This window comes from Calidris pugnax, unplaced genomic scaffold (assembly GCF_001431845.1).
Source record: "Calidris pugnax isolate Ruff unplaced genomic scaffold, ASM143184v1 scaffold18, whole genome shotgun sequence".
NCBI lineage: Eukaryota > Metazoa > Chordata > Aves > Charadriiformes > Scolopacidae > Calidris > Calidris pugnax.
The window spans coordinates 13,200,194-13,220,182 of record NW_015090812.1 but is presented as its reverse complement, the minus strand read 5'-3'; the positions used below and the strand labels follow the sequence as shown (position 1 = coordinate 13,220,182).

At 36.4% G+C, this 19,989-nt stretch overlaps 1 protein-coding gene across 17 annotated transcripts in view; it reads right to left on the bottom strand.

Moving 5' to 3' along the window:
* Positions 1 to 19,989, bottom strand: part of ADGRL2 (adhesion G protein-coupled receptor L2) — a 182,980-nt gene that overhangs the window by 50,148 nt on the left and 112,843 nt on the right. For all 17 annotated transcript variants that reach the window (XM_014939231.1, XM_014939232.1, XM_014939220.1 and 14 more), the window contains exon 4: positions 4,369 to 4,478. In XM_014939231.1, the coding sequence (XP_014794717.1) occupies positions 4,369 to 4,478 (110 nt within the window). The remainder of the gene's footprint in view (positions 1 to 4,368; positions 4,479 to 19,989) is intronic.

Below are 19,989 nucleotides of genomic sequence, written 5' to 3'. Positions count from 1 at the left end.
ATAATGCCATCAAGTTGGTTTTTAAGTGACACATTAATTTATCATATATGTGCAAGTGCACATATACATATTATATTAATTAGATAATTATAAATTCAAAATGCAGTATATTAATTATATAGGTTTGTATGTGTGCTTATTAAACCTTTCCCCATCTTTGTCCCAGACATCCCTCTGCTTTTCTTTCTTGTAAAGAAAGCAGCTTGTGTCCTTTAGCTCTCCTTACGCTTTATTTTATTTGTTTTCCTGAATGTTAATCTTGAGAACTTTTGCCACTTCTTAGTCTATAACTGCAAAATCAGACTAGAAGGAATAAGCAAAACCATCTAGAAAAAAGAAGCAAAAGCACAGTAAGCAAGAGGAAAAGAGAAGAAAAAAATTAACATTTAGCTCACTCATATATTCTCCAGCATCATCGATTTAAGCCCGACACAGCAAGCTAGTATGCAAGGACAGTCATACTAAGCGTTTAAAACAAATATCCATACTGCCACCGTACATGGAAAATATAAACTGAACCCGATTAGCAAAGTTATATTACTGTGGCAATTTTTCCCCAAGGAAGTTTTAAGGAACATATTACAGGAAGACATATAGCTGAAGTCCAGCTAGTAAATAGCTTTCCAATAATTATTTGCAATAAAATCTATTTCATATACTCAGTAGCCTTTGAAGTATGCTCCCTTAGTTTCATAAAATGACCTGGAAAATGACAGATGTAACAATCTGTGTAACAGTAACTGCTGACACCAAGGAAGTGTATCAAAACTATTTGCACAGCTATTACATTTTGAGTATTACGGTATTATCCTGAAGAACATATTTGTATGTTTCATATAAAATTTTGGATTTTCAATTTCATTTAACAAAATTACATATGATTCTTTTGAGAAAATGGTATTGGCTGATCTGATCTAGTGTTTCTTCAGGGAACAATTCCAAAACTTTAGGGGGGAGTGGGAGAGGGCTAGTATTCTCAAAACGAGCAGTAGTTTTCCTAGCCTTTGTTCATTTATACATCTTTAGGTAAAACACTTGTTCTTCTGCAATTTGTAATTCTTGAGTTATCAGAGTAAACACAAAATGTATTCTGAGGTAAATTCCTGCATTTCACAATCAGTGTTAATGACTTTCAGATGATTCTGTTTGTGAACTTTTATGCATGAGTTTATTCCTTGCCAAAGAGCAGTATTGATATTGTACCTGCTTAGAATTAGTAATAGGAGAGGGAGAAAAAGATAGGGATAACTAAAATCATTACTGGCATGTCTGCTCTGCGTGCATTGGTGTACAGCTGTACATTTTTCAGGGACAGATGGGCTTATTGAAATAAACAAATGCTGCAAAGTCCAATCAATACAGACAGATAGAGAATAAAACACTTTAAAATGCTTTCTATTGAATTCCTGAGTCCAAAAAAGGCTTAAAATAAAAATGCACAGATGTACAAAATGGTACTTTTGATGTTCTTCTTTATAAAAGGGCTGACTTCTGTTACTCAGTCAAAGCGTCAACATACATTGTGCAGCATAATTGAGAGAAATGTCAAGTACGGTACTCTCAATTTCTTTGTAATTTAATCAATAACACTCTTATTTTAGGACAAAGCAATGCCTATCAAATTTGTCTAGAATTTTAGTTTTGTTGGTGATCCAACTGAGTATCTCAATAGATTTTTTGAATTATTTTTTTTACTAAAGAGTATTAGAAAACCTCAGCAACAGGTCTACACTTTGAGATGCAAAAAAGGAAGCTTTTCATTAAGTACTTTCTTATGAGGGCGATGAATACAGAACCCAGAGATAGCTCAATCAATATGTATGATCAGCAAAGCAGCTATGTATTTCTGGAGGCCAGCAAGACATAGAGGAGTTCATAAACTGCATTTTGTACAAGGGTGACACCAACTCCAGTGTGTAAGAACTCCCAACTTTTACCACAAAACCTGAACTGAAAGGTGCCACAGTGAAACAGTAAATTTTGCTGTCTTGCAGCAACTGAAGATAAGTTCAGAAAAAGAATCATAACTGCACTTTAGTTAGAAGTGCTGTGAACACTAAAAACCTCCCTTCCTAGACCCACAAAAGCCTATCCCACCTTCCTAACAAGTCTCTTATGCTGGGACAGCTGCTATCTGCAAACCTAATGATTTCAGTCATTCCGTACGTTTAGATATGGAGCACTGGAACAAGTAAGGGGAAAAAAAATTAGACTTGAAAACTGGAGACTATCAGGTGTCAAAAAACAGAGACTTGGAAAAATACCAGGATAGGCCTTGTGGGACAGGGAAGAAAGATAGTCAACAATCAAAATGGCTACTGGAGCACAATGTGGTTTGAAACCAAATTTCAAAACTGATTTTAGTAACTGGCAACCTTTTTGATGACTGCTTGCAATGAGAGGTGATGCCTCTTACAGTTCTGGAATTGGGCAAAGTGTCATCACTGTACATGCTGCAGCTGACAAACTCCAAAACTTATAAACTTTGAAAGACAAGAAGTATCCAGAATCCTGAGTTATGATAGACATAGAATTACATAATTCAAAGGGTAGGCCAATGCAATTGACAGTAAACAAAAATAAACATTTAAAAGTAGAATAACTACATGTTAGAGTACACGGTAGGCCGCACTGTGGCACTATACTTCTGAAAACTGGAAAAGAAAAAGATTCCTGTAGATAGCAGTACCCAATCAGTAGAACATATCCACACTTCTCTTCCTAAAACAGCATAAAAGATTATGTTTGAACATTATTTGCATTACACTTTTTCTCTATGAGCTACCCTACTGGAACTGGAAACGTAACCTCTTGTCACTTGACTGACCTCATGGTTTGGAATCAGATGCACTGCTCTTTCTGAGAATTTGGGAATGAAAATAGCGCTAAAGTAGAAGTGATCTTTGTGGAACAAAACTTTGGTTAGATGGGGTAAGACATCACTCCTCAAAAGTGGCACAAGAAGAATGGTTACAACAAGCCACCAATACTACACACAGGAGGAACGGTACTAGGGATCACTGTATGCAGTAGGCTTCCAATCCTACAAATGGTACAGAAAAAAAATCAGCAAGCAACCATTTCACAATGACACAGCAGAAATGAAGAAAAAACAGATGATCTGTGTTTGGCCTTTAACAACAGTGAAGGTTCAATGTGGTGAAGCAGTACAGAGTAGTAGTTCCATTTAAGAAGTCTAAATTTTTTAGTTGCGCAGGAAATAGTATGGACAATTTTGACATAGCTTTGCTTATGCCAGAACTCATTTCCTTCCTTTTTGGATATATACTGTCACCACAATGATTTTTGCATCTCAGACTTGGCCTGTTTCCTGTACCAACAGAAAATGTGACTTTGGTTAAGCATTACTGCAGATCAAGAAATTCACACTTAAAAGTAACTTAAGGGGATGATCAGTGCACTGCTCAAATTCCATTGCAAACACAGCTATTTCTCTGTTGAGTTATGGGACGAGGGAGAAGTCACTGAAAAGAATGAAATTACAAGAAAGCAAAACCAGTTAAAAGTGTCAAATCTGCAGAACTCTTATAAACATGCATGCATGTCAATGAAAAAAGCATTAATTATTGCAAGGAAATAAGAAGTATGTCTAAAGCTACTGAATTCTGGCATTAGAAAGAATATTGTCCAACACTGCTGAAGTAGCCATAACTTCAAATTTTTCTATCTCTATATGATTTCAGTATTTACTTTGATTTCAGTGAAAAATTCTGTTTTGGCAGCTAATTCAAGGCACATTTAATATTTTCTCTTTACATTAAAAGTGAACATTCCTTTCTCACTCTTTCTTACATTGCTTTTAAGAACCACGTTTGCGTAACTCATTGATGAATTATTCACTCTGAATCTGCGTTCACTTATAATGTGCCCCTGAAGCACAAAGTCCTCTTACTATGTCCCCCAGCTGGGGCATTTACCTCTGAGTGTCACTGCTGGGTTTTGCCGTGCACCCAAAGTCACCGCAACAGCAGGTAGCCTTTCAAGTAGATCATGATTAAAATTGAAGTCAATTCCTGCTTTAGAAGTCTGTGAGCCAAGCCAATTTGTCAGCAACTGGTAGCGGGCAAAAGTACAAATTTCTATCTGGCCTATTGAATAGCTAATTTGAGTTTGTTTTCTGCAAAAACAGTAGCCTTAAAAGCCAAACACTTAAGAACACAGACAGACACTTGGCCAGCATCACACCATGGCTTCCTTCCACACTTCGTGAAGCTAATTGGAGGCCCTAGTCTGCAAGTGCTCTGCATGCATAATGGGTCCGTGGGCCATAAACATATGCTTCTTTTCCATGTGACAGCACTCCAGAGGGCCAGAGGAAGTGAGCAAGAATAAAAAGATTATACTTACTGTAAGGAACGCATTCATACTGAACTTCTAGATATTTGTATGTTCCAGGACAAGGATCAGGAAACACATCTGACCCAGTAACTACTATACACTGTGTTCGGTTGTTGCACCTGTAATGGGAAAAGAAAGCAAGTTAATTAATTTAAAATTACATTTAATTTGCAAGTTCATACTAAAGTACTATATGCAGTGCTAACTCGCTTCACACTTGGGCAGTCTGATCCATAAGACAACAAAGTTAATTAATACTCGGTCAGTCAAAGCCCATAAACAAGGCTTCAAGACAGTATTTCAGTTCAGGCTTTATACTTTTAAATTTGGAGGTCGATGTTGCCTCAAATGCCACTCGTTCCCACTAGTGTAGCTGTGGTAAATATATACCGATTTGATACTAACATTCAATAAAATAGAAGCAAAGTGCAAAGATGATAAAAAATGAAAAAATGATTAATTCTGAATAATGTAAAATAACACAAATGAGAAATTCCTTCCATCTTCAGAGATATGTCACATACTGCTGAATGGCTTTACATTTTTGTTGCGATTCAAGGAAGTTATTATTTTGATTGGAAGAGTTATTGCAGACAAAGAGCATTAGCATTTCCATTTTAATTATTTTAGGAGCAATTGGTGGACTCTAAGCTTCCTCTGTTAGGATACAAGAAGAGGTAAAGAATGACCGTCTGAGGAAATAAGAAAAACAGTTAAAAAGAAGAACTGCAAGAAAATTAATTAAAATATATTTTAGAGGAGACTAAATTACGAAACATATGTATGATTTGCTTAACAATGGAAGTCAATACATTTTGATACAAAGAAAAACTTTATTACAATGCCTCTAACCACAAGGGTCTACTGAATTTAATGGGTTTTGATGTTTAAGAATAATAATAATAATCAGAGCCTGTATATTATTTTTCCTATTCCTTTTTTTTTCCTATTCATTTTTTCCAGGAAAAAAGATATTAGCTTGGAAGTTAAAAATAGAAAAATAATTACCTGACCCTGAAGAGATGGTTAAAATGTAATACAGAAAAAACAGTCAGAAGAAAGTGGAAGAAAAAACAGGGAAGGTCAGGGAGTTTGGTGACTAAAAGAAAAAGAGCTTGGCTGATCTTCTCAGGGGTTAGTTTTGTTTGTCAGCAAACTGAGTAACAGTAGTCTGAACTTAAGGAATAGTCTAGCCTTTGACTCCCGCTGTACATCAACTTCTCTATTGCACTACAACTTCCCATACTCCCTGAATACCACATCCCAAGCTAAAATAACCTATCTTGTATCAACAGCTTTCCACATATGTACATTGCCAACAGGTATAAGAATAATTCACGCTACCTCATAAAAGGTAAAGCAAGCACACTTGAAGAACTCTGATCTAAATCACCTTCCTTTTTATATACTAATCAAACTAGCACAGAGCTGGTCAGGACATGCTGTGCCTCTTGCTGAGCAAACTTGGGAACAACAACTCTCCTGACCTTAGAAGTTAATTCTTCTTTTTCTTTTTTTTCCTTTTTTTAAGCTTATTTCTAGCCTCATAAGGCTCATAATTGCAGAACTAACTGGAAATAGCCAGGGATTACTCTATACATGCACAACCACGGATACAGATGGTAAGGAATTCACCTGTCACCTCTGTGCTGCTTGTGGCAGTGACTTTCCAGAGAGTGCAGGCAGGTCCCCTGTACAGCTATGGCACAGGTAACACCACACCACTCCCAACTGCACTGCCACCCAGTGTAACAGCTCCTGCCGTTCATTAGGGAGTCTGGAACAAGTACAACACATCCAATGGCTTTCAAGTGATGAAATGTGCACCAAACTTGCTGAGAAAATCACTGTCCTGAACCCGTGACACTGAAAACGTACAATACAGTCACTTTTTGGTACTCACAAGAAGGTCAAAGTGCTGCTCTTGTGCACGTTGTGTAGGAGGCTGTAGAAGCAGAAGGCAATATGGCCCAAAATCTCAAAGGCATCTCTGTCCTAAACCCCTCCTGGGTTTTTTTGTGCCCTACACCTCAGGCCAGACTGACCAGCATGAGAAAACCTCAGATGTAAGATTTCGTAATTAATTTCTTCAAATGTCTTTCTGTTTCTTTAGTGAAAAACTTATGCTGAAGCCAAAATAATTTCTACAAAAAGACTTTGTGTAGTGCATCATTCAGTATAATGGCTTCCACAGCTTTGAGCTGTATGAAAATTTCATTTTACACTTGAATGAGCAGCAATTAAGAGAGAAATATTGATTTGTTACAAAATAAAACGGATACATATTGGCAGAAATTGCTTGAGAATGAAACTGATGAAGGTCATATTTAGCTTCGGGGAAAAAAAAAGAGTTTTACTAGCAATATTTGTAAATCTCATTAAAAAGATGGACTCTTGTCTCCCTATGAAAAGTTGTTTTCTCCTCTTTCATCTTCCCCCAGTGAAAGACTCATAATGTTGCTGTCAGGAAACTGAGAAGAACTTCATGCTAGCTTGTATCAAAAGGATGTATGATAATAATTCAGATGAAAATGCAGTATTGTTTTCTTTGTACATTAAGTGCCAGTGTCAAACTTCAGACTGAGTGGCATTTACAGGAAGTTGCTGACCTTCTAAAAACCTTTGGTATTTCTTTATGCAAGACTTCACTTGCTGTGCATGCGGTCACCTTTTTCTCACCTTTGGCCAAAATGAAGGAGACTTCAATTCCAAACCAACGAGCAGCGCTACAAAGCACACCACCACCACCTCCCCAAGAAGTGCAGTTACTTGGATAACTGAATGAATAGAAGTATTTGTGCTTTAAATGTCGCAGCTTTTTACATTCCCATCACTCTGCTGCATTGCTGGTTGCATTTTATAAAATATGAGTAATTTTCATATAAGGATCTGATTTTTATGCACTTCTAAGATTTCAAAGTAAGGACACTTCATTAAGATATTCATATGTAAAAAAAATGACATTTCAGGTAACTATATGTTACATAGTTAGTGGTCAAATTTCGGTTCTAGTGAAACCTTCATAAAAACTCAACAGCAACTGCAGCAGCTGTCAATCACAAAACATGGGTTATGGAGAACAGATCAAAAGTAAGTGGACTTAGTAGAGGTAGTTCTGAGACCAGCAATTCAGGGAATTTACACCACTGCGATTTGTTCTCTGGATAAATGAAAGTGCTCTGTCTGCTGCGTTGGTCTTTTTCCCCTGTAAAACCCAGGGATACTAACTTCTCTATTAGTTATTGGCCTACAGATCTGCTGCTGCCTGCAACGACCATTTTACAAACTGATAAAGGTTTCAGCTGAGCTTCCTTAAGACAAGAAACACTGAATTCTGTCTGGTATTTTGGATAAAAGATACTCCACTCTCCATAAAATAGCACTAACCAGCAGATTATCCTACATGGCTACAGATTGTGAAAGCTACTGCATCACTGCCATAGCAGACCTTCATCATTCTGAGAAACCTTTACACTTAGAAATACTACGCCCAATGAAGAGGATATTACATTGTTACAACTTTCAAATAAATCCTGTGAACCATTTTCACTCCTTTTTGTAATGGCCAAGCCCCTTCGGAGAGAGGCCACTTCAAAGGCCACTCCAAAACAAGACTATAGTAGAAATAAAGTTCCTGGCATTTTGCAAATTGGCCTAGGCACTATCAAGAAAGAAAAAAATCCAACCCCCAAAAACCTTAATTGGCAAATAATTTGAAGTCCCTCATTCATTTTAACCAATGTTATTTTTTCTACACTATGTAATGTTAGTTTGGTTCATCTATTCAAACTCTTCTAAAATTATTCCAACCAAAGGCATGATAGAAACCAGCTCCAATTTCCACAAATTTAAGAAGTCAAATCACAACTACTTCAGTGCTTCAGTGCCTGTAATCTAGCATTTAAGTTTTCTGTAGGTTTTAAGTACCGTATAAGTGTTCTGTAATCTAGTTAACTGCATACTTCCCTAGCATATGTTAAAATATGCAAATTCTCAGTTTTTTATGTACAATCTTAAAATTCATATGATCTCACACCAAGAAACACCTTCATGCTTAAGATATTCATAAAGATTTATGATACAATGACTTTGTCATTTACAAGGAAATAAAGCAGATCTGCAAAGAAGTCTACACAAACTCAGTAACAGCTGATTTAGGAGAGGTAATATATGAATTAAATTTGAAACCCTAGTTAGGAAAAGGCTAACCGAAGGCATGTTAATTCAGGTTCCTGTGCTAGCAGCAGCAAGAGTTTAGCAAGGGGAACTGTAGGAAATTATCACTATTCTCATGAATCCAAAGAGCAATTGTGTACTCTAACACTCATTTCTTCAGTATTTTAGTATGAATGAAGAAAGGTTACATTTTCATAATGCAAATGCATCACTTAGAGTAATCTAAAAATCAAATGGAGTGTTTAATTAACAGTTACAGTACAATGTCTGCACTCCTTTCACCTCAGGAAGAAGACTGTGCAAATGAGGAATGGCCCTTTCACATTTCAGATTAATATAAAAAAAAAAAAAAAGGAAAGTAAAGCAGCTCCAACAGGGCTGTCTTCTGCTCACGATGTAGCCGTGTCCCTGCTGCATCCACCCCCTTCTGTGCTCAGCTTTAAGGACAGCTGTACTTTCCATGATAATTTGTTTGCATTCCAACTCTAATCTTGACTCGTACAACTCCCAACAAATTGCTTTCACTCTTTTTGTATTATCTTATGCTCATTATTGCACTTTTCCACATGCAATGTATGGAGATGAAATTCCATGTGCACTCTATTGTGTGAGGTGTTTTAATCAATAATCTTGTTCTGCTGATTAAGCAGGGGCTTCTGTTTTGGCAAGATAACATTAGTTTCTCCTGTCATGCTCCAAAAGCTATTGGGAATCTTCAGCAGATCATTAGATATGCTACAATAAAGCTTTGGTACATTCTCTTTTCTTTCTTAAATTACTTCTTCACTGTCCTATCATTCCCCGTCACCGCTGGCACTGCATTATTATTACAGCTCCCCTGAAACTTGCACTAGAGCTATGTCTCCAGGCCATAGGATGCCATTTTCAATTGAAGCTTCTGCTTGAAAATATAAATTAAGAAAATTTCATTATCTCCTGCCAAGGGCCATTATTCACCACTGTTCTAAGGAAGATTAAAAATGCAAAATCTATGGACTTGAACAAATACTGCAGCATTAAAATTAAAAACACAGGGTATCATGACTGGACCAGAGAGTGAACTACTGGAACCTGAGAAGCAGATTCTGGAAATACGTTAACATTACGTAGATCAAACAGATTGACTAAGGGAAGAGGTCATCTTCATGACTAAGTCACATCAGTCACATAAAGAGACAGTTTCTTTCTAAGTGGTTTGCAAAGTTAAGCTATGTAGGAGATAATGTCCACATTACAATTTATCCTTCAAATGTTTTTGTTTTGCATAAATAACTTTGGCAAAGACAGTAAAATAAAAGAAACATCAGTGTTCTTTCAAAAAGGATATGAGTTAATGTCTAGCCAGAAATGGGCTATCAAAATAATTTTGTGTATTCCTAATGCAGCATTTCTGTGAATGCAGTGTTTCATTAAGTAAGGTAAAATTGGCAAACACAGAAAACAGTCATGTGTACTTCACTTTAAAAAGAAGAAAAAAAAATACAGTATATTTATATAGCCACATTTAAGAAATAAAATTCATTCTAATGAAATTGTCAATACATTAAAAACCCATCGTCTTGATATGTTTTGAAACTATTCAAGTCAGATCTAACAATATTTCTCTTTCAGCATATTGATTAAATACTTAAAAGCTAGCATGATGACATGTTCCTGCGTATTGCCTGCAGCAACCTACTTAAACACCACTTGAAGCACGTAAATTCTGAGTTGCAGCACCACATACTCCATATGGTCTTCTTGTTCCTTATTCACCCTGGGTGAGCTGCAGTCAGAGTAAAAAGAGACGGGAATGTGGGATGACTACACTTCATGTATTGACTTTTAACAACAGCATATTTCAAATTGACAAAATCCTGAACCTCTTTACCCCAAGTAAATGGCTGTCTTTACATATGTATTCCTAATGGTCTACAACTACCATGTGAGATGTGCTTCTGCTTTTGTATGCATATTTACTATGCTACTACTCCTGTTATTAAACTCAAAGTTACATATGTATGAGGATGTCAGATATTACTTAAATGCTATATTTTATTAATTTGGTATGTACAAAACTTACATATAAAATAGGCACAGAATAGAGACTTTATTTTAGATGTGTATAGATATATATGTATGCAAATACACATGCCACAGTAGATAAAATTATTTAAAGGAATTTATTTAAATTCTGAGTTTCAAATTCACCTCACAGGAAATACATTATTACATACTGAAACCTAACGAGTGAGCAAACTGGGCCTAAAAAAAAGACCTGCTAAAAACCCCAGCTTTGCTATAAAGCCCTGACTCGAGGCAGCATTGGCCCCATCACTACAATACCCAAAGGACTCCAGGAACCGCAGCAGCAGTAGCCCAACCCTGCCCAGCAGAAAGAGTGACCGCCTGCATCCCTACAGTGCCACACTTTCTTCATGGCAAATATGTAATCCTGCAACTGGCTTTCAAAAAACCCAGGATGCCACACTGGCAAGTTTGCTTACTCATGCATAGGATTTTCTAAGAATTATAACGATTTTCGAGTTAGAATCCCTAAAACTATTTATTATGGGGAACAAGCATGCACCAAAAAAAGAAAAAAAAAAAGCAGCACAGAATTTGGGCATTAAAATGGTCTCTAAATACTGGAGATCTTCGTATGACTGCTAAAGCAGTAAGGTATGCTAGAAATTTGTTTGATTGGTTTGAAAATTCACAACCCAGCCTTGGGATTTTCTATGCACTTGGCAATATGACCACTACAGCAATAAACCTAGTGGCCTTGGATGAAAAGTATTTTGGGGAAAAAAAATGGGAAAATTGTTTCTACTTTCTTTTTAAATATAATCTTGATGGTTTGTTGAATCTTCCTAATTACTGAGTAAACATGACATAAGGAAGCTAAATAGTGTATAATTAATATTGTAGAGTAAGATGCACCATAGAATTGTTTCCGTTTGCCCAATAAATAAGCAGTAATATTTAATTGTGTTTTCTTTATCAAGGTAATCTTGTGGGAGTCTAAGGGTACACATTAAGGATAAAAACTCCAAATACACAATAAAACAGAACAGAAAATACAGAACTCCCACAGGCCCTTTCTTAGGATTACCCAGTTTGATTCACTATCAATGAATGTGTATCAGACTTGTATGGCAAAGAAATTTAACAGCGTATTTCTTGCTTTCAACCTCTTCTTACAATTTTAATACATTTAGTTATGACCCATTTGCCTTTTAGTATTCATGTTTTCCAAGTTCAAAGCAGTCACTGTTAAAAAGACAAATCTCACTCACATCTAAGGTATCAGATACTTTTTTCTTGTTAGATTTCATTCTTGTTCCTGTACTTTGTTTATTAGTGTAAATACTATTATTATAGGGTTATTATTAAAAGTGAAACTGAAGCATCAGATGAAACATGAAGGGGTAAAAAAAAGGAAATGTAGATTCCAGTGGAATACATAACTCCTGCCTTCTCTTGGTAATTTTAAGTACTTTTATAATCCTATCTTTCTATCCACACTACTCTCTACCATATATGTGAAAGGCCTACTAGAACTACCAGAGCCTGTGAGGAACTGACTGTAAAGCACGGGCAGGAAACTGGACATCAAAAGATGCAACAAGATTGTGAGAAGTAAACAGAACGATCTCCTGGCCCAAAACCTTCTAACAGTTACCAAGCAGAGAGACCTGCTTTTTAGAGAAGCTGTTTCTAATGCACCCCCACCTGAGGAAGAAGAAATGGAAATAAAGTCATAGTCATAATCTTGTCATATTATTTATGTGTGTGCATATTTGCAAGCAAAATGCAGCATGGGATTACAGGCAGCATATGTCTTAGTACACCAACTAAACCAAGCAGATCTGCACTGCTGAAAAGTAATCAGTTCAAAAGATCCAATTAAATGTTTCACCATTTAGACAAAATAAATAGCCTGCAGCTATACTTATTTACTAATGAAAACTTCAGTAGTGCAGCATCGTAATATCTGAGCAATTTACACAGATTATTCACACTGAGTGAGCTTGAGTGCAGCATCATGCCTTGTGGGTTGAGCAGGTTTCAGGGGAGAAACACAGGGTTGGGTAATAATATCAGAGCTTTATGAAAGGGCGTTTCTTTCTGAGGTACAGTGCTAGAGGAGAGCATACAGAAAATCCTACTGAAAATCCTGAAGCACAGTGTCTGATCCTTAGGCATAATGCTGCAACAGACTTTCAGGAGAAGAGACTCCCAGGTAGAGAGCACAGGATAAGTGTAAAAACCCTTTAAAACTCTTTTTTGCAGCACTGCCGATCTTTTCATCCATGGCTTGGCATTCAGCATATTCATAATGTAGTTAAAAGGTATGTCACTTAAGACAGCTTCTGAGTCATTATCAAATGCGTAACTTGAAGAATTACAATACTGAAAACGTGTAGCTTTATCCTTCACATAAATTTGCACAGATCCTAAATAATTTTAAAAAAATCACCCACTTTAATTACTAAAATAAGGTATTTCAAATGACAGGTGTGATTTGTTACTGCAACTTCTGAAACGTAGCAGCCTTTGCACACTTTCACTGGTCATGCTTCAACTGGACCTCCAGGTCAATGGAAATTCACTCACTATGGGTCTCCTGAGTTTAACACAGCTCTTCTGTTTGCAAAAATGCATATTCTACATAAATGTATCTTAGCTCTAACACGGAAGTTAAAACTGACTAATTGACAGAATAGGCCACTGAAGCAACATGATTTTATAGGGTCCTTGGGTTTCATTCGAAAATGGACATGATGAGGACAATTTCAAATGGGGGGTGTGGTGGGGCAACCCTAACTGAACTTTAACACATGCATTCTCCTTGAATAATTAAAAAATATTATAGCCTGTATCAATTAGGAGCAATTATTTATAAAAATGTTCACCTATTGCAGTTTGCGTATAGAAAAATGATCAGATTTTTAACAAGGGAAATGGGAAATCACTATGGGATGCCCTACTTAGATTAAATTAGCAAGAAACTTGCTATCAGACCATATAAAAGATACACCATAATAAGACGTGACCTTGCAGAACCTTGGAGCCAATCTGTGATTTTTTTCCCCCCTGTAACCCTTCCTAATTATCTGTAAAGTTACAGACCCTTTTGTGGCAGGTTATTTTCCTGTGAATAGTGAGGGGGTTTGGGCTTTTAAATATTTAATTAGTCTTCTGATATGAGAATTGTTGCACATGCCAATTGCTTCGATTTTCAAACTGTGTTCATCCTAATTATGTTCAGATTTAGATTGGTCATCCCAAACCTCTCACTCTTGTAATTATTTACTCCTTAAAGATCATTCAGCAGAGAAATATTTTTCACCCTTATGGCTCTTTCTTTCCACAAATGGCTTTTCTGGTCCGTTAATTACCCACTCAGAGGATTAGAGTTTGTAATAATGCAAGAGATCCTGCATGTAAGATGAGTTTTACAGGGTGAAAAAGAATAAATTGTTTTTTGTAAACTTGCCTTGGGGAATATCCTCTTTTTGGGTTATAATTTTCATCAACAGAGGCCATGTGCCCATCACTGCGTATCTACCAATTCCACAGGGCTGTGGAGTGACTCATTTCTATGGCTCAATAGAACTTGAAGGAAAATGCTGAACAAGAGGCCAAAAGACAACTTGGTTATTTTACGAGATTTATAAAAGTGCAATCTGCTAGCAAGATGGTTCCATCCTCTTTCTCATAATTTTTAATGCGGTTTTCATGGTTTTAAAGTTATATATATTTAACCGATAACTAATAATAAAACTTTAACTTTTCTTATTTCATCTGCTGATTTTTTCCAGAAGTGCTGTCCCTTGGTAGGTCTTTAATCAACTCTGTAACAGTGGTGTCATTTCCTATTAAAATGTGTCTGAGAGTCCTCACTACAAGTACTTTCTTTTCTTCTGAGATGAATGCCTGCCACAAAAGAACTGTTATTCATTACCTACAGTAATGTCTGGATCTAATTATCATCTGGAAGGCTTGCAGGGTTTCCAGGTATAGGACTTCTCTTGCAAAAGTATCCTTCTGCTCTAACTTGGAAACCCCAATCCCGCTTTCTTCTTTGTCATTTGAAATTAAGGGATTAAGTTACTGATCTAAACTGTGCGTTCTCTGATTCCTGGAACTTCCATTTTTAAGCCCAACAAAGTTTAGGGGGCTGCGTTCGTTTGCTCGTTTTTACATCTGCAAAAATCCTGTGTATTCTGCAGTTGGTTATTATACAAGTCAAACAGATTCAGTTCCATAAAAAACATGTCAGAAAATTCACGGGCTTCACTCTGTCAATGCACAGATAATCTTTAATTGTGTCAAAAATATTCATGATCTAATCCTTTTATCAAACTGTCTACCACTGAAGGAGTCTCATGTGCCTGCACAATTAAAAACCCCATGTTAGCCATACATAATACTGTACTACATTTGATGCAAATCCTTTTCTATTGAAATAAGCACTGGGCTGACAGCAGGAAGTGGCTGATAAGAAAGCAACAAGGCATTGCTGATGGCATTCATGATAACTGAGCACTAACTCATATGTGTTCTGTCTACAGCACATTACTCAAAGTGCTCCTGTTTTAAATGCGACTCCAGGAGGTGTTCTTTTGCTGTATCTCTGTCACAAAGGCAGGAAAATTATCTAAGAAAGCTAACTATACAAAGTAAATGGTGTTTTTCATACCCACCAGTGATGCTGGTACTAGAATAATATACTGAAAGCAATATCAGTGCTACTACATCCTAGATGAGAAAACACCTACAGCTTCATGAGTGTAATAGTACAGTTGAGCTCAATGCTGTTAAAAAATTCAGTAAACAGGGAAAGGTTATAGGTTGAGAACTGTCACGTTATTGTCACACTTACAACTCAGCCTAAACGAATATGTTAAATAGACAGTGGAAAAGGAGCACAAACTCTGAGTTATGGTAAAACAACAATTTTACAGTGCTGGAAAAATGTGTATATTAAATACATTTCAAAATTGCTTCTTCATCATAGAGATATACATCACAAGAAGCAAGATATCTGAGAAGCAATGAACACTAAGGTTAAAGATCAGATAGTACTACTAAGAAAGGAATATAGATGCCTTTGTACATACAACGGCAAAATATGTATCTTGCCAGATGAAACGTTATACAGCGTGGTGCCCTTAAGAAGTAGTAAGACTTCTTCCCCTAAGGTGTCTGAAATGTATGACTTTGGCCAGGGTAGCTTGCTCAACGAAATGATTTTGCTATCTAATTTCTTTTTAAAATGTTACAGGACCTGCTTTGCGTGTGTACGTGTGCGTGTATACACATGTGCATGCGTATGGTAGAAGAAACTGAAATTCAAAGGTTCTGACAGCTACCGTATTACAGTGAAAACCTGCAAAAAATATGGCCTTCAATAGTAAATTTGTAGTAAGGATTCTGCATCACAAGTGTATTATAAAGCAGGTTTGCAATGGAAAAATTGTATGTGCTAAGAACATTTCCTCCCCCATTGATGTGTCTACAGCAGACTAAAAATATACTGAATACTGAGTATTTGGTCTATGTAACACTCTTAAGACTGCATTAACTTCATTGCAGTAGCTTGTTTTATAGGCTCAGTTCATCATGACCTATAAAATGTTAGGCTGAAGTGCTTTAAATATCTGCTAACACCATGTGCAAGCCTGGGAGTACAAGGCACTGTGCTGTGAAGCGGCAAAAACAGTACTCTTCTGAGAAAGTAGCACGCACTCTTATGTCACTGATATAAACAGGGTAAGCATGCTAAATAATGTATGAAACAGGCAGACAATCTTTTACATAAAACAGGAATTCTAGTTGAATTCTTTGTTTGATTTTCTTTTACCAGTACGCCACTAGTTTTTAAGATTGCTTCTTAAAAAACATAGAAGTGGGCTATCGTAGTAAATTAAAGAAAACACATGCAAACGCCTTTCATTCACAGTTAGTATACAAAAGAAAAAAAATAAAGACCTCTTTCATTTGTGGCCACAGCATTTTTGCTAATTATTATTCTGCAATATGAAGAAAATAAAATGCAAAGAGGGGAATTATCTATGCCTTTCAGTAATCATGGCCCATTTATTAAGCAATTAGATTGCAATTTTATTATTAGAGAGGAAAAAAAAGAAATGCTGTAAAATACTGTTATTGCTTGTATCTTTGATCCTTAACTTTTCCATTTCAGCAACCTCATTAATGTCAAAATGCCATGAATATGGCCACCCCTTTTTAGACTATAGCCTGGGCACAGGCAGAATCTATGGGATTCAATAAAGAAGTTTTTTCTTGTTGAATTCAACTAAAAAGCTTAATTGAGCCACAAAGGTCAGAAGGTTCTTTTTATTTTAAGTAGGAGATTATTCTGTGGCAGAAGGAAATTTCCAGAATGAGATCTGCTCATTTCTACACTGCTCTGTAGCTACTTCTTAATTTTTAAACCCACGATACTCTTTTATTCCTTTCCTCTGAATTAAACAACTTCACTGTAATAAACTTTAATTCTATTTCCTTTGTTACTAATGAAAAAAATTCACTTTCATCACTAGTGCTGATTTTATAACACTAAAAAGTACTCATAATTTACTTACATATATTTAATTCATATTAATCTGTCCTAATTTACGATCTATACCCTGCTCTGCCCATCTTCATGTACCTTTTCCATGTCAGTTCTGTTTACTAAGTGATATTCAACGGATTTCCTATAGTGCAATGAACCTTAACAGGCAGCTTTTAATTGCCTCGCATAGGAAACCACATCACTATTAATTCCACAGTAACAGTATAAAATAAAACTATTGCTTCTCAGACTCTAGAGCAATTAGACCTCTCGGCTATTTGGCTAACTTTGCTTCATGATACCCAGTGCAGTTAATTATATTTTTTGATGTTAATAGTCTCTGTCAGTTTCAAGCATAACTCCTCTTTGATGAATATTTAAATTATATTTGAATAAAAAAATAATCTTGGTTACATTTCATATTCAGCAGTCATCACAGCTTAATAAAGGTCTCCTCAGCAAGGGTTGAGATAAATGGCTATATGAACACATGTATAAAGTCCTAAATCAACTTATCAGATAATGTAGCTGTTTTGGCTAAGTATTATAGAGGATATATTGGGGTGGGAGGAATTAATAGACTTCAATTATTACAGTATTATTCTATACAAACTAAATTTGGCAGAGTAATATATAAGTAAATCAGAATTTTTTAATAATAAAGTTCTGAGTGCAACTGAACCAGGAACTTATCTTGGCTACACAAGAAATTCAAAAACTATATAAAATTCATACAAATTCATCCAAGCAAACACAAAATTCAACTGAAGGTTCAGCAATGTTGTCTCAGTCAAGTTCTCAAAAACATTAGTAAATTACCAACAGAGGTAACTACATACACAAAACATATAGTACATGATTAACTGTAAACTAAACAATGTGCACACCCAGTAGAGACCATTCCAGAAATCAGGAAAAAAACCTTAAGAAAATCACAGGCTGAAGCGTGTAATTTACATGATGCTCAAATAGACAAGAAACAGTGTATAATGCTTAAAAATGTATGTATACGTATGTATAGTTATTTATATTTATTTTCACCAATGAACAGCAAGGAAAGACTGATGAATATGTATATACTATCCTGCCAGATAAGATAGACACTGACTTAAGAAGAATTTGATGGTATTTTTGCCAGAAATAAAGGAAATAAAACAACTTAAATGCAAGAGATGAAAATACCAAATAAAATATCAAACTACACCCTGGTAAAATAATGAATCCACTCTTTTTTGAAGTAATGAGTCTAAATTTTACATGTCATTAGTTGGTATCAATGATCCTTTCGTTGTCTCCTTTGTAGCTTGTCTGATGCCGTGACTACAGTAATGCGTGTGTGTTATGTGCTTGCACATGTGTAATATAATTTCTTCCGCAGAAAATAACAAGAGAACATACTGCAAAAAGATGATCAAGTACCACTGACAGCTATTTCACCCTACCTGACTGCTCAGAACCTTGCAACGTGAGGATTTGTATTTACTTTACTAAGTAATGCCACAATGGAACAGCCCCATTAATAAAACCTCCTATTTTTAATGCGTAAACTAGACCTGCTACCTTCATATTAAGAATTAATGATAGTGAAAATGCACAATGCCAGATAAGGTTCTTCTCAGTCTGGGGTATTACTGTTTCTTTCTGTAATAAAAACAAGGGATACAGTATGCTTCATGAATATTCTAGGCTATGTGATTATGCCTAGTTCCTGAAAACAGGCTTCATGTATTTTTGCTTTTGTCTTTACATTTGAGTCATAACTAAGTCTTGTGACTAACACATAGAAAACAAAATAAAACAAAACAAAAATCAATCAGGCCATGGCCCGGTATTGTGAAAAGCTTAGTTTAAAAATAAAGAGCATTTTAAGCTTCTGCTACATCAAAATACTCACGAGGGTGACTGCTGTACTAAGACCTATGCCTGTTTCAGATGAGTAGAATCCTTCATTTTTAAAACCTCCTTTAAAAAAGATATCTAATGTTGATAATCTTGTATGGTAAATGTTTTGTGAAGCAGTTGTCAGCAAGCTGAAACAGAAAGCGCCGGCACGCCAAAACAAAAAAAAACACCCTTGTACATGAGATCAGCATCAGAACCACCGCAACTCCGACGTGCATCAATTCCGAGAACGTACCTTATCCCCATCGGCCTGCGCCACCCCAGCACCAACACCCCCACTTCCCCCACACAGAACGACCCACACGCAAACTCTTCATGACCCCAAAGTAGAAAAAGGCAAGACTATTCTTGTTCTGAGACACTTTTCGCTACTTAATATCTTTAGCAAAGGGAAGCAATCTTCGGCTGCAGAAGGCAAAGGAAGGGAAAAAGCAGAGATAGCAGCAGGGGTCAGCAGAGCCCTTGCCTACGCCTGGCAGACCCCCGGAATAAAGTGCGCCATTACCACAATCACAGTCATTTGTGAATGGCAGAGGACAAAATCCTGCCCGTGAAAACTGTTTTAAGTCATATTAAGAAATGCAAATCTGAAGCGTGCCACAGTTTAAACATTGATTCAACCATGGGCCCTGTCTGAGGAAGCTATTTTTGAGGCACTAAAATGCTTTTTTGTGGAAGTCTTGCAAAGGCTCGGATCGGATTCAGCTCTGCATGGACCCCACAGCAGGTTTTGCCTTCTGCCAGCAAAGACACCCTGCCCGGCGTTTGCTGGTGGCTAGACCTTTTCACTCCCATGAGTGAGATTAATCAGTTAGAGGAGATATATCCACTATCCATCCAAGCCTGGACTCCAATGGAAGATTTTCTTTATTCCCTCACATTATGGAACAGAGCAAACCTCTTTTCACTTGGAAGGACACTAATACGGTATGACAATGTTTCCTCTGCAGACCTGACAAGACGGAGGGCTTGAGAGATATGTC